Genomic DNA, 15,630 nt, shown 5'->3' with positions numbered 1-15,630 from the left:
TAGTCAGCCTTACATTTTAATTGAGACACCTCCATTTGAAAGCTAAATGACATCTCATAAAGCACTTAACTGGGCAAGTCATAGAGAGAGGGGGACATCACTTGTAAATTCTTATTCTTTTAGAAGGAAATAAAATGGGAAGTCTCTTGCAGAGTTAATCTTTTTAATAAACCTAGTTAAGTTTTCTTCCCTCCTCTCTTTGAAAAAAGACTCTCCCTCAAATCTTGATAATTGCCTTGGAGACTCAGATCCTCTGGCTATTGATAAGGATCATCAGCCCATTGTTAAGCAGAAATGGTGTTAAGCCAGGCAGGGCTCTTAGAGTCTGGGGAGGAGGGGACTTTAAGCCAAAGGTCTTTCTTTTTACTCTTTAAGAAACATATTAATCAAGACTGTTTCCCTTTACTTACTTAATAGGCAAATCAATAATAGAAATTCATAGATGTATGATTTAAATAACGAGTTTGTATTTTCTTTTCCTTGACTAGGGACTCAGGTGGCACTTCAGCTGGAAACCCAAGACCCCACTCTGACTGAGGCAGAAAAGAAAAGAGCTCCATGAAACCTCTGTAGGCAGCAACTACAGCCATTCTCAGCAGTAAGCAGATATGGAAAAAGAGACCTCCTGTCCCTCAACATCCATACTAATAATAAGGGAGTTCATGACTCTTAGAAAAGAGATAAGCAGGAAAGTTATCTTATCTCAGAAGGGGTCCACCCTAATCCACCTACAATTAAGCAAGCCAGAAGGCATTTTTTTAACTCACACAAAGAAACCAGTAGGCAGAGAATTAGGTACCAGTTTAAGCCAGTCACTCTCACCTGGGCAATGAAGACCCCAACGACCTTCAACTCACCTAAGCCTCATTATACCATCATTATATGATGCATATGCCCGAAAGTTCATTAATATCATTATAACAGACTGAATTCTGGGAACAAACATGCGCAGAAAGCAAAACGATGAATCACTGAGTCCTGTCAATTTTAGTTGTCAATCAAGGAAGCCCACTTCTCTAAGAAAAGTAACTACCCACAGCAAAAAAAGGGATAAAAACCTTGAAGTCTTTGTTACTAGCCACGCTTCTCTTGCTCAGTCCTGCTTTCACGTCTGGAAGTGTGCTTTCCTTTCTAATAAAACCTTTCTACTGTATTTCCGTGTCTGGCTCAATTTTTTGTTTGAGACATCAAGAACCTGGACAACACGCAGGGAGAGGATACCCACTCTCTGGTAACAATAGTTTCCACCTCTATTAACACAATAATGATTAAATAAATTACATGTAAAGGAATTATTATCCATATCAGGAGGTCCTCTAGTCAGACAGGAACACTGTTTTTTGGTAAAAACAATCTTAACATTTCCCTCATCTTGACTAAACATTAAACAGATTCTCTCTTACTGTAGGCTCCTGATTTCTCTTTTCTTAGAGCATTTTCTTTAGAATACTTATCATTGTAATTTTTTCTTCTGCCTCTTTGAGATATAAATTTTTTTTTAAGCTTTTTTCCAGTTTTACAATCCAAGGCTATTTTTCTTAAGAACCTGGTAGCCATTCTTTTGAAATGTAATCATCAAAAATAGTGGCACCCCTATGTCCTAGAATCTGTGGGCTAGTATAGAAGCTTAACTTCAGCAGGCACCTTGCTCTTAGTTGTGAAAAAACTGCCTTTCATAAAGATATGAGTTTATTAGTAAACACAGATAGCCTATGACTACCTCCTAAGGTCCTCCAGTACTTTTCCACAGCTCACTTTAGCCTTTAAAAACCTTACACCCCCCTTTGTTTCAATAGAGTTGGTTCAGACTGAGTTTTGGCTTCCCTTCTCTTTTGTACTAGTCTTAACTAGTCTTTCTTGCCTGTGTAACTTTGTTGATGCAATTTTTTGCTTTGGCACTTTACATAGTATTTCGTTTTATTTTAAAACTCTTTTCTTTCACTAGCTGGAATTCTAAATACCATTTGTGGATACTCTGGTTCATCCAGATAATGGCTCCTCTACATGTGCAAGAACATTTTCAAGGAGAACATACAATAAAACCCTAACTCCCAAATGTTTCTATCTTCTGAAGTAAGTTCTTTAAGATAACTTTTAGAACTAAAAGAGAGAGAGAGATACCACATCTTTGGTGCAAAACTATAAATCAGAGCTAGATGATGACCTTATCATCGTAGCCAGTCCAATGACAACAAAATTCATAATCTTAAGAGTTTTCTAAACTTTCAGATTTACATCTCAACTCTAGAAAGATGATCTGTGCTTAGTAGTTACATGAACTTTATGACACATTTATACTGTTATTTTTTACCATTTGATCTTTTTTTAGGAATATTTAACATACGTTTTTAAATGGAATGTTCATAAAGATGCAAAAATGCTTTTAATATTTTATATACCCTCTTTAGCTTAAAATTTTAACTATTACCAACACTATTAAAGCCCCCTCATGTGCCCTTGCTCATGACTTCCTCCAGAGGCATCTTGCCAGCAGCCGTCTCATGATAATTTCCAATGAGTTTCCATCCACATAAGTCAAATGCAACAGCAATTCCCAAACTAGAGACCAGGCTTGACATATGAGCTCTTAGCACAAATGAATGGCATACTAAATGATTTGAGCTATCAAGAATGATGCTCAGCACTATAATAAAAATATTGATCTCTTTGAAGTTTCTTGTCTGGAAATAATGATTCATCAGAGGATATTCTGTTTGTTCTCAAGAGAGTCATCTAACCTGAGAACTGTATGTCCTCGCATTTTCTCCTTCATATGTACAGTCTTACTGTAAGCTCACCCCAACGCCATTATGAGAAGAAATAAAGAGAAATGTTTTCCTTGTAATATAGTGTGCTGGCTGGAAAATTACTGTTTGGCTATCGCCCATGGGAACATAATGCTCTAACAATAAGCTTTCTGATTCTGTAACCCCCACTTGCACAACTGACCTGTGGGTTGACAGTTAGTAAAAAGAAGAAAAATAGACTTGTGTGTTCAAACAGGATGAAGAATGGGGTTTAGGGCTTAAAAACTCTGTACCTCTACATTTCGGGGCTGCTGGATTTGGGGTCTGCGTACCCCTGACAGACCTAGCTGGCTGAATAAAGAGTGTGTTTCCTATAACTCACTGGTTTCTAGTGGTCCATGTGTCTATCGGGGACTGGTGGCTACAACAATAGGGAGAAGGTAAGAAAATTAAAATGTTAAATCAAGCAACATTCAGAGACTGCAATATGCTGATTAGCCCTATGGCCAGAACAAGAGGACTCCTGCAGAACAAGGGAAGATTTTTGCTGGGACTGCTAACAACTCATTTCCACACTTGTGACCACAAAACAGAAAAACAAGAGTCTTTAAGTCACACCTTACATAAAATAAAATTGTTCATTTCCTATGGCTAAAACCATGGGGAATCTGTAGGTCAAAGTCTAAGAACTGCCAGCAGGCATTTCACACTATGTACTCTTATCTTTTCTTACTTTATGCCCATACCATCAGATGAAAATGGTTAAACAAAATCTTTAAAGTGTAATTCATAGAAAATAAGAATGACATATAAACTGAATTCTCCGAATGCGGGGTCCCTCTTTGTATCTTTTTCTCTGTTCCTCTATCTTTCTGTCTCTCTCTCTCTTTGGTCCCTCTGAGTCTCTCTCAGGCTCTCTCAAGCTCTGTCTCTGAGAGGAGACTACGGCTATGTCTATGGAGCATTACCCTGTCTCTAATAAACTTTCTTTTCAACTCTAACTTTGGCATGCATTTGAATTCTTTCTTGTACTCAGCCAAGAACCTTCTCTCCATACAGGCCCACTAGGGAGAATTTGCCCTGTCTTCTATTACTTGTTTCATCCTCCCTCTCCACTCTCCCTTTCCATCTGAACTAACAAGACTACCAACAGCAACAAGTACAAATATTTTTTCCTTAAGATTTATGCCCAGACATTCTTATACTATTTTTATAACAGTGATATATCAAAAAATAAAACCCTGAAAATATAACAATGGAGGGATAATGATATGTCTACATAATATTATATTATGATTTTTTTTAATTTATAAAAACATGAGAAAATTACTATGATATAATGTTAAAAGAAAAAAGTACTAGGATACAAAGTTATATGGACAGTACAATTTCAATTAGTAAAAATATATGCATAGAAAAAATATTAGAAGAAAATTAACCAAATTTTAACAAAGTGGTTAATTCTGAGTGGTAGAGATATGACTGCTTTATATTGTTCTGAGTTTTCTTAACTTTTGATACCTTTATAATCTTGAAAACGAATTTTAAAATAAAAAAATCATGTCAAGTAAAAAAAAGTCCTTTGTGTTTCCAGAGTAGTCCAGAGTAGGAAAGATCCAGGGGAAAAATAAAAGGTATATGGAAATGAAAACAATCACCTTCCCTGGGATGTAGTGTTAAAAATTCTTCCCTCTTTCTATACACTTCCAATTCTGTAAAGATATAGTCACTAAAATAGAGTTTCAGCAACTTTCTGGTTCTTTCTCTAGAGATTAAGGACCTTAAGTAACAATAATAAAATTTAAAGTGAAATCCTAAGTGTAAACACTATCTTTTCATCATATATGTACATCTTCTTCTCTCTTGCCTTTTGCCCTGAAATATACATATATCTTGCACCAAGGAAAATTTTTCAGGAAAAACACATTATTGTTAAAAAGAAGCACTGCCACTCAAAGTGTAGTCTCAGTCTGAGCAACTCACCAGCTTGGAAACATTTAGATACAAAATCTCAAGTCTATCGCAGACCTAGTGTACCAGAACTTCTAGAGGTGAGGACCAAGAATCCCTGTTTCAAAAAGCTTTCCAGGAAAATTCTCTGCAATTATATGAAGAGAATTTCAACAATTTAGAGGATCAAGATTACAATTAACTTCACTTTAACTCTTAAAGAAAGAAAGGAAAAAAGTGGGGGGGTGGGGATGGGAGAGCATGTCAAAGGCTAATAATGAGTAGTCTACTAGAAAGTGTTTAACAACTAGAATTTTGAGGTTAAAAACCTTAATTTATAACATTCTATAGATTCCGATCTACCCTTGTGACAGCACTGAACTTGGAGTTACGAAGAGATGCACACTAGTGGCTTTCAAAAGCTAGTAGAAGCCAGCAGCACAGTACTGCAGAAGACTCTTGCTGGAGGTGATAACAAGGACTCAGTTATTCATTTAATTCTCTGAACGTTTGTGAGTGAAAATTTCTGTAAAGAAAGGACTGAAGGACTGAACAATGTTGTCTTGCTAATGAATCCAAAATAGAGGAAGGCAAGGGCAAACTTAACCCACAAATCTAAGAGAATGATTGATAACTGAGCCTCTCTTAAATTGCCAAAAGCGCATTAAATTAGAAGTTGTAAAATACGAGCCCCATTTCTGTTTGTTCGGTGACAATGCAGGTTTTTCATTATATTAAAAAGTCAAAACCAAGAAAACCTAGGAACACTTCAAAATATTTTTCTGGTAAGATCGCTTCAATCATGTCATTTACCAAGCTGATGTCTTAATCTGTTAAACGGAAACTAAAATATTCTTGAAGAGACCTCCCACTTGCACTTCAAAATGATACTGCCTCCAACAATCAGTGTTGCTAGAGAAAGGTGTTTTTATCCAGTTCAGGTAAATGTCTCTAAATGTATACTTTCCCTTTTACAAACTGATAATGCTAAATGTGTTCTCTACTTCTAATTTATACTATGATTTATTTGGCAACATAATGTATAGAACACAGAATAGGGCAAACACAATCTCTAGTGTCATCATCATCATTATCATTATCACTTTTTGGACTTTAAAACATATTTTTAACTCTCTAAAACTCAGTTTTCTTATCACAAATGAGTTTTTAAGAGAATCTGCCTCAGAATTATAGCAGAATTTTAAAATATGCAGACAAAATGTTTTGTAATATAGAATATCCATTTATATTCAAGGTAATGGTAGTCGTGGGCTAAGTTTTATTTCTTCTACTTTTCTCCATGCATCAAACATGTCTGCAGCAAACATTATGCGAACCAACTTTTCCTTTTAATCATAACGTCATAAGATGATATTTGAAAATGGATAAATTTCAGCCTCTTCAACATATACTTGCTATTTAATGCAAAAAAAAAGAAATGTAGAAATAAACGCAGATTCTACCTAAAACTGAATGTTTAAAAAGCAAGTTATAGACTGCTATACAAGAAGCAAATAAAACCACAATAAGCAATAAATCCAAAGTCCTGTGTTCGAAATAAAATTGATACTAATCTCAATATGTATTAACCTACCCCATGCTTACACTTAACTCTCTATAACACCATAACTCCCACTTAGCTTAACACATTTTAAAAGCTTAAGGCAGGAAAAAGGAACTTACCCACTAAATTTTCTTTATCCTGTTTCTCAGGAGAGAACGCCCCAGGATCCATCTCATTCTTGAGAAGTTTTTATACTTTGCAAATTTCTATGGGTTTGGGGCCAGGCCAACACTCCAGGCAGCTATACAAGTGTGCTTGGGAGAAGTGGAAGAGGAGCAAAAATAGAGAGTGAGAGAAGTTTCTCTTCTTTAGGGAGCACCCTAAGGAGTAGTTGCCCCGGTGAAGAAAGCCTGTTAACATAAACAGTCTGAGTTCAGACTGCTTTTGTTCATACAGAAGTGCAAAAGAGTATGACCTTCTGATGCTTCCTATAAAATATCACTATGCAATATTCTATACCATTTATATTTTATGAAACACTTCTATGCAACTTCTGTAATTTTTCACAATAGTGAACTATCTGATAGACAGGGCAAGCACATCCATCCTTATATTTCAGATGAGGAAATTCGATTTCCTGCAGTGAGTGATCATTTGAAGGTCAAATCTGATCATGTCACCATCCTGCTTAAAATGATCCAGTGACTGCCAGTTGTAAAAGATCCTGCTAATATGCCTCTTCTTCTCTTTCCAACCTCACTCACAGGACACTCCCCTAAATCAGAAATAGCCCCATTGTCCTTCTAACAGTCCCCTTAAAGTTATATGTGTTCTCTGTTCCACCAGGCCTTTGTACATACCATACACACAATTATTTGGTTAATATTTGTTTCTTCTTCTAGACCAGGGAATGGCTAACTGCAGCCTTCTAGCCAGATTTGGTCTACCACCTGTTTTGGTAAGTAAAATGTTATTGGAACACAGCCACATCCATTTGTTTCTGTATCTATGATGACTTTTGCACTACAGCTACATAGTCAAGTAGTTGCCATAGAGATGTTATGGCCTGCAAAGCCTAAAATATTTAGTATGTACCCCTTTACAGAAAACGTTTGCAGACCCCTGATCTACATGATAACTTCCATGAAGAGAGTGACTACAACTGTTATTTTTTACCATGTCACCTGCAGCTCTTAGAACAATGCAGGCACATAGCTTGTACCCAACAAATACTTGTTGAATAAATGAATAAGTAATCTGTCAAAGATAACAGCTCACAAATGGCAAAGATCTTTCTCAAATCCAGATACTCAAGTTCCTGTTCCAAGAGTCCTTTTTCATCATACCACTTGGAATTAAGGGCAATTGTATGCTTATTCCAATACAGAAACCATACATTTTCTAATTTTCTGATGTTTATCTATCTCATATCAATATTCCAAATAATATTTTGTTTTGTGTGTGTGTGTGTGTGTGTGTGTAAACAAAACAATACAAAGAAACTCTGATCTGTCCCAGGTCATTTTGTCTTTTCTAGTCTTTCTTCTCCCAACTATCAGTTATTTTATTTTAGCAACTTTATTTTTAAAAACCTCCCAGATTGTGGGTTACTTTTGCCAACTACTTGATACTCTTAATTGCCTTCTCCACAAACTGAAATTACTGTAACAACCAGGGCTATCAGCCACTGTTTGTAATTATAAGAATTACTATGGAATTTTAGAACTTAGAGAAAGGAAACTAGAGACCAGAAAAACAGATTAAAACAGACGTACATGAACGCACAGAGTCAGTGATTGTTAGCTTTAGAATACTTTCCTCTGCATTATTCTTATACATCCTTGGTTATGGCTTGATGTGTAAATGATGCCAGAGACATAGTGAATAAGAAAGCAAGCTCTGGGCTCACACTACTGCGATATAAAGAAATCCTATCTATGCCATGAACAAACTGTGTGACACTAGATAACCTTTTTATGTTTCATTTTTATATATTATTTCATTTTTCAATTATAGTTGGCGTATAGTATTATTTTCATTTTAGGTGTACAACGTGGTCTCAGGGGATCACCAGGGCAAGGTATCCAGGTTGATGGAGACTACATGCTGTGAGTGGGGCAAGCTTTACCAGGAAACAATTGATTCTGCCAACAATTCTTTCTGAGAGAAAGCTGCCCCTCCAGAACGTCTCTTAAAGCCAGAAAAATCATTTCTTCCCTGAATGTTTCTGGCCCCTTCTGAGCCACTGTCCCAATGCTGAAGTTCAGTGTGAGAGAGTCCTTCAGTAAGTCCCTATTCAGGCTCCTTAACAACAGGAATGTCTACGACTCTAGCCACTCTGCATCTCACTCAGCCACAGTCTTCACTGGGTTTCAGAGCTAAAAGTGGGGACTTCTCTTTCTGGCACTGGAACTCTGGACTGGGAAGCCCAGTGTGGCCCAGGTTCCTTCACTCCTCCAGGGGCACCTCTGCAGCTAGGATATCTATCCCAATTCTCAGCCACCACACATAGTTGTGGGACCAGCCTATTCCACATCTCTGCCCCTCCTACCAGTCTCATGGTGCCTCTTGTGTATGTCCCCAGTTGTAGAACTTCTGTTCAGGCAACTCCCTGTGATGATTGTTCTATAGTTTAGCTGTAATTTTGATGCGTTTGTGAGAGGAGGCAAGCACAGTGTTTTACTTTCTCCACCATCTTCACCAGAACCCTGTTTTATTTATTTATTTTTCATTTGTAAAATGGGCATCATAATAGTCTTTACCAGAGTTGTCTTGTGAGAATTATATAAAATATTACGTGTAAAATAGTCAGAATAATGACTGACATAGAATGGTAACCACTATAACCATGAGTGGGAGCTGAGCTATATTTCTCAGGACTCAGCTATCTTCTTTCTAAAATGGGAATGTTGGGTTAGTTTTCACAATATCTCCCTTTACCCTTGTTTCGGGTGAATGGAAGATTGATTAGTGATTCATTAGGTATGTCAGAACATTCATCGCCTCTCCTCTCCCTCCTCTAATGCTTCACCAGTTTGCTGCAGATTGAAAACTTGAGGTTTATTCTTGGTTCTGTACTGTCAATCTATAGATTTCAATATGTTTCTTCCTGACCTCTACTTAGTCACCATGTCATCACCACTTTGGAACTAACTTCTCATGGAAAGAACAACAGGAAAACATCCTGTTTCCATCATTTCTTGCAACTTGGTCATAGGCAATCTTTGCCTGGAACAGGAAGCCCCTTTCCTTCTGAATCACATGACTCTCTACAGTCATGAAGCTAAGTGTTTTGGAAGTGCTAGTTTAGCTAATTTCTAAATACTTTTTCCCTTAATATTGGCCAAATAGCATTTATGCTAGCACTTCCAGTCACTGAGGAGTGAGGTTCAAAACAACAGTAACAATAATTGCTCCCTGGTGGTAGCTGGTAAAAGCCTCCAGGGCACTTGCAACAAATACATCCCCTTGGAAGATGACTAAGCAAATGTTTTTCTGCTTCCTGCAAAATGTTTGTGATTTTTCTCAGTCAAATATCTCAGCCTATAAAGCAAGAATGATTTCACCAAGTAAGGAACACCTAGGACAAGCTGAATCCCTAACCAAAACATTATATTACTTAGCTTAATTTTTATTCGACATGTGTAAAAATACTCATGTAGCCTCTTGTGATTGTTTTTATGGCTCCCTATTATGTTTTTAAGGTTTATCACGTTGCTGTATGAAATTATTGTTTGTTCATTTTCAGTACTACTTAACACATGATAGTATAAATAGGCCACAATTCACTTGCTAATTTGGAACATTTCAAAGTTTTGTTTTTACATATAATGCTACCATGAATATTTTTGTACATGTCTCTTGATACATATATATGCAAAAGATTCTCTAGACCCTATAATCAACATATTCACAACCAGAAATGAAATTTATGTTCAATTTGACAAGATGATTATAAATAATTTTGCAAAATTGTTTTCCATTTAAATTTTCCATTTAAATTTTTCTGAATTTTAATGATGCTGAACAATTTTCAAATGGCTATTTATAATTCATGTTTTTTCTATGTGAATTACACACACATCTTGCTTTTTAAAATTTTTTCCTTTTTATTACTGATTTATAGGTAACCTTTATATCTACTTATATATACTTGATATGTATGTATACTTTCTACATACTTATATATATTGATAATTGACAGTACATGAAGTGTACTGTCTTTTACCATTTTATGATGCCTTTGATATTAAATATATGAAGTTTTGATATATTTAGCATTTGGTGTGTCTTGCTTAAAAATCCTTTCCTTTCAAAGTTTTTAAATGTATTCTCCACTATATATTTTTTTAAAGCTTTTAGAGTTCCAGTCATGCACGTCATAACAATGTTTTGGTCAGTGATGGACCACATTTACCTATAGTGATCCCATAAAATTATAATGGAGTTGAAAAACTCCTATTGCATAGTAATGTCAGCCATCATAACATTGTAGTGAAATGTATTACACAACTACTTACCATTGTGTAACTGTGGATGAAAAAAGGGTACTGAAATAAATCATAGATTCCTTACTGGGCAGGTCATGGTGAGTAGTCATGCCCCAGGCCTATAACTTCTTTATTGCAAGATTTTTAAGCCAGCCCTGTCTATCATTCTTGGGAACCTAAGTTAATACATCTTTGAAGTAATACCCCTTGAAAGCATAACCACCCTTAAGAAAGTACATAATATTGTAATCTAATCTCCAGCTTGCTTTCTCCCAACCTCATTTAACCTTCCTTGTGCTCCTTCCTTAATTCAAATGCATAAAAGAAACTGAAAAACTGTTACTCTCTGGAACATTTGAGATTTTGTTCTCCTGAATATGTTATCAGTTTGGCTCAAATAAACTTTTTTTAAAAAATAATTTTCTTATTTTTTAACTACAATTGACACACAATATTATATTTAGGTGTACAACATGGTGATTTATACAACATTTATGTAACTTACAAAGTGATCACCCCAACAAATCTAGTACCCTTCTGGCACCATACGTAGTTATATAGTTATTATAGTATTATCGACTATATTCTTGTGCTATTCTTTACATCGCAATGACTATTTTGTAACTGCCAATCTATACCTCTTAATCTCTTCCCCTTTCCACTCATCCCCCTCAACCATCCTCCACCAGGCAACCATTAAAATGTTCTCTGTATTTATGAGCTTGTTTCTATTTTGTTTGTTTGTTTATTTTGTTCTTTAGATTCCACATGTAAATGAAATCCTATGGCATTTGTCTTTTTCTATCTGACTTACTCCACTCAGCACCATACCCTCTAGGTCCATCCATGTTGCTGCAGATAGCAAGATTCGATTCTTTTTTATGGCTGAATAATATTCTATTGTATATATGTAGCACCTATTCTTTATCTATTCATCCATTGATGGAGGCCCAGGTTGCCTCTATATCTTGGCTATTGTAAATAATGCTGTAACGAACATACGGATTCACATGTTTCTTTGAAGTAGTGTTTTGTATTTAAATAAATACCCAAAAGTGAGAATACTGGGTCCTTCTTTGTCTCTTGTTATAATCTTTGTTTTAAAGTCTATTCTGTCTGGTAGAAGTACTGCTATCTCAGCTTTATGTTTGTTTGTTTCCTTTTTCGTGAACTATCTTTTTCCATCTCTTTACTTTTAATCTGTGTCTGTTTTTTTTGTTTTGTTTTGTTATTTGTTTTTTTTTTACCTGAAATGAGTCTCTCGTAGGCAGCATACATAAGGGTCTTATTTTTTTATCCATTCAGCCACCCTATGTCTTTTGATTACAGCATTTAATCCATTTACATTTAAAGTAATTGTCGATAGGTATGTAGTTATTGCCATTTTATTATTTACATTTATCTTTTTTCTTTTTTCTTCCTAGAGAAGACCATCCAACATTTCCTGTAATGCTGTCTTAGTGGTGATGAACTCCTTTAGCTTTTTCTTTCTTTTCTTTTCTTTCTTTCTAGGAATACAACAATGTTATTTCAGGAAAACGAAATAAGACAAAAGGAGCAAAATTATTCGTTACTCAGCACATTTCTGTTATGTTAAATCTGGGCTTAAGCCTCTTTGGTCCTGTTAAATCTTTTATTCAAGCCAGCAGGGTTGTCTTGAGTTCTTTCTAATCCACATGTTTCATGTCTGTGATGTATGACATCCTATCTTTTCCTGCCCTTGCAATAATCTCCCTGTGAAACTCATTGAGAATTTCCATCTGGTCAGGTCTGATGTAGATGTGTGACTGGATCTTGGTGATGGCTCTTACAGCCTCCTCTGGACTCCAGTTGTACACCTGAATCAGATACACTGCCACCATAGTGGCACTTCAGAAGCCCCCAGCCTTATAGTGCATATAGACACTCTGGCCCAGGAACTGGTACTTGGGAGCAAACTGGACTCCTTTCTGGAGATTAGCCAAGGTTGGGATTCCAGTCATTTCTACTGTGCTGAGTCACAACTGCTCAACTCCTACTCTCTTCCACTCCTTTGAGGAGTTGCACAGGAACCTGATCTCATACTACTCGTTCATGGTGATCATCCTGCACACATTCTCATCCTGTATCAGGCCGTGAGTCATGCTTCGCAGCAGCAGTGAGGCCAGCAACATAGTGTGGTCATTATGGTGGTACTAGTTGTGATGTGCCCGGCCTGGCATCTTCCCACAGAACAGCATGTACAACAATGTCGGGTAGAAGAGCACTCAGGCCAGGCTGGCCTCCAGCAGCCCGCTGGCCGCCATCCCGCCCCGCGCAGCCTGGCACAGCAGCAACCTGGCCACAGCTGGGCTTGCGGTCCACAGCCCCGAGGAGAGCCAGGAGGACAAGGAGAATGCGGACTGAGACCCAGTTGGTGCAGGCCCCTCGGGCGCCAAGACCTCGGACCTGGCCTTCAAGGACTCTGCATTCTCCTTTAGCTTTTACTTGTCTGGGAAACTCTTTATCTGTCCTTTGATTCTAAATGATAGCTTTGTCAGGTAGAATAATCTTGGTTAGAGATCCTTACTTTTCATCACTTTGAATATTTCCTGCCAAGCACTTCTGGCCTGCAGTTTCTTTAGAGAAATCAGTGGACAGTCTTATGGGAGCTCTCTTGCAGGTAACTAACTGCTTTTCTCTCTTTGTCTTTAACCTTTGATATTTTGATTACAGTGTGTCTAGGTGTGAGCCTGCTTGGGACTCTCTGCACTTCTTGGGCTTATATGTCTATTTCCTTCACAAGGTTAGGGAAGTTTCTTGTCATGATTTCTTCAAATAGGTTTCCAATTCCTTGCTCTCTCTTCTCCTTCTGGTACTTCTATGATGCAAATGTTGTTATGCTTGATGTTATCCCAGAGAGCCTTAAACTATCCTCATTCATTTTGGATTTTTTTGTTCTTGTTCTGATTGGGTGTTTTTTGCTGCTTATCTTCTAAATTGCTGCTTTGATCCTCTGCTTCATCTAACCTACTGTCGATTTCTCCTAAGGTACTCATCATTTCAGTTACTATATTCATTTCTGACTGGTTCTTTTTTATTTTTCTATCTCTATTTTTATGTTTTCTATCTCTTTGTTAGAGTTCTCACTGAGTTTATCTACTCTTCCCCTAAGTTCATTGAGCATCCTTATAACCAGTGTTTTAAACTCTGTATCTGGTAGATCTCTTGTCTCCATTTTATTTTTTTTCTGAAGCTTTGTTCGGTGTTTTTATTTGGGACATATTTCTTTGTCTCTCTATATTGTCTGCTTCCTGTATTTGTTTCTATGTATTAGGTAGGGCTGCTTCAGTCTTAGTAGAGTGTCCTTATGTATGAGATGTCTTGTGGGGCCCAGTGGCACAGTCTTCCCTGGTCACCTGGGCCGGGTGCTCCAGGTGGATCCCTTGTGTGAGTTGTGTGTACCCTCTTGTTGTAGTTGAGACTTGGTTGCTGTTTGCACATCAATGGGAGGGATTGACCCTCAGGTCGATTGGTTGTGAGGATTGGATGACCCTATGCAGCAGGATTCATTTTAACAAGGCTTTGGTACCTGCTGTGTCTGCGTTTGGGTGTGTTGTCCTTGGATGCATCCCCCGTGGTGCTCCAGCTTTGTCTAAAGGAGGCCACCAGGCTTGCGAGCCTGGATCTTCCCGAGAGAGGCTTCAGCCACTTCTTGTGTCCCGCTCAGGACCACCTAGAAAGAGTCACTAAGCAATTTGCAGCTGACTGCCAACTGCACTGGGCTTGGAGGTACCTTGAGAGGCCAAGCCACAAACTGAGGTTGGCTGCCACAACTGCACAGCTTAGGGCTGCTCAGCAAGATGTACGGGGCATGCTGAGGCCAGATGCTGCATGTTTGGGTTTTATGAACCTTTTAAAATTTTTAGGAAAATCCAAAGCATGATCCAAGACAGGCCATTTGTATGGAAAGTCTGCTGGAAATGGCTTAGATGTGCTTGAAAGTTAGGTATGTCAGGGTTTCAGGGAATCACCGGGGCAGGGTATCGAGGTTGATGGAGACTCAGATATGGCAGCCACCCATGTCTGCATGCAGAGGGTGGGGTTAGCTTAACCAGGAAATAGATTTGCCAAATACTTCTTTCTGAGAGAAAGCTGCCCCTCCAGCCCTTGCCCTGAAGCTGGACAACTCTGTTCCTCCCTGGAGCCTTTCAATCTGCTGCCCTAGAGGTGTAGCTCAGAGTGAGTGAGTCTGTCAGTGAGTAAGTCTGCAAGCGGGCTCCTTAAGAGGAAATTCTGCAACTCCCGCCACCCTTTGTCTCATTACACCACAATCTTCGCTGGTTTTCAGAGCCACAAGTTGTGGGGACTTCTCTTCTTGGTACTGGAACCCTGGGCTGTATAGCCTGGTGTGAGGTTGAGACCCCTCACTCCTTTGAGGAGACCTCCGTAGTCAAGATACCTCTCCTGATTCTCAACCCCCACACGTGGAAGTGGGACGTTCTGCATCTCTGCCTCTCCTACCAATCTTAAGGTGGCCTCTACTGTACATCCCCAGTTGTAGGATTTCTGTTTAGCTAGACTTAGTCAATTCTCAATTACGGCTGCTTTGTAATTTAGCTGTAATTTTGATGTGGTTGTGAGAAGAGACAAGTACAGTGTTTACCTAATCTAGCATTTTGACCAGAAGCTGTCAAATAAACTTATAAAATTCTCTACAGTTCTGGATATTCTTATGTTGACATTACGATTGCCTACCATATTCGGTACAGTAACATACTCTATGGGTTTGTAGACTAGGAGCTGTAGGGGAACAGAATTTGACACTCCCAAATTTGTCTCTTTGTCATAAGAATTATTTTACGGTGGTTAATTTTAAGAAACATCTGGTTAATTTTAAGACATGGGGAAAGCTCTGAAAACCAAGTAGAAGTTATCCTTTGTAAGACATTTACTTTGTAAGGGAAATGTAAGGATGTCT

The 15,630-nt window shown here is 37.8% G+C and overlaps 1 protein-coding gene and 1 pseudogene across 1 annotated transcript in view; both read right to left on the bottom strand.

Annotated features, from left to right (window-relative positions):
- Positions 1 to 6,571, bottom strand: part of STOML3 (stomatin like 3) — a 35,547-nt gene extending 28,976 nt beyond the window's left edge. Inside the window, exon 1 of the mRNA XM_006915780.2 lies at positions 6,381 to 6,571. Within this exon, the coding sequence (XP_006915842.1) occupies positions 6,381 to 6,432 (52 nt within the window). The 5' untranslated portion in view covers positions 6,433 to 6,571. The remainder of the gene's footprint in view (positions 1 to 6,380) is intronic.
- A 5,787-nt stretch (positions 6,572 to 12,358) lies between these two features.
- On the bottom strand, positions 12,359 to 12,976 carry LOC102897044 (annotated as a pseudogene).
- Positions 12,977 to 15,630: the final 2,654 nt, after the last annotated feature.

This window comes from Pteropus alecto, unplaced genomic scaffold (assembly GCF_000325575.1).
Source record: "Pteropus alecto unplaced genomic scaffold, ASM32557v1 scaffold16, whole genome shotgun sequence".
NCBI classification, from domain to species: Eukaryota; Metazoa; Chordata; class Mammalia; order Chiroptera; family Pteropodidae; genus Pteropus; species Pteropus alecto.
This window is presented reverse-complemented; position numbering and strand designations above follow the sequence as displayed.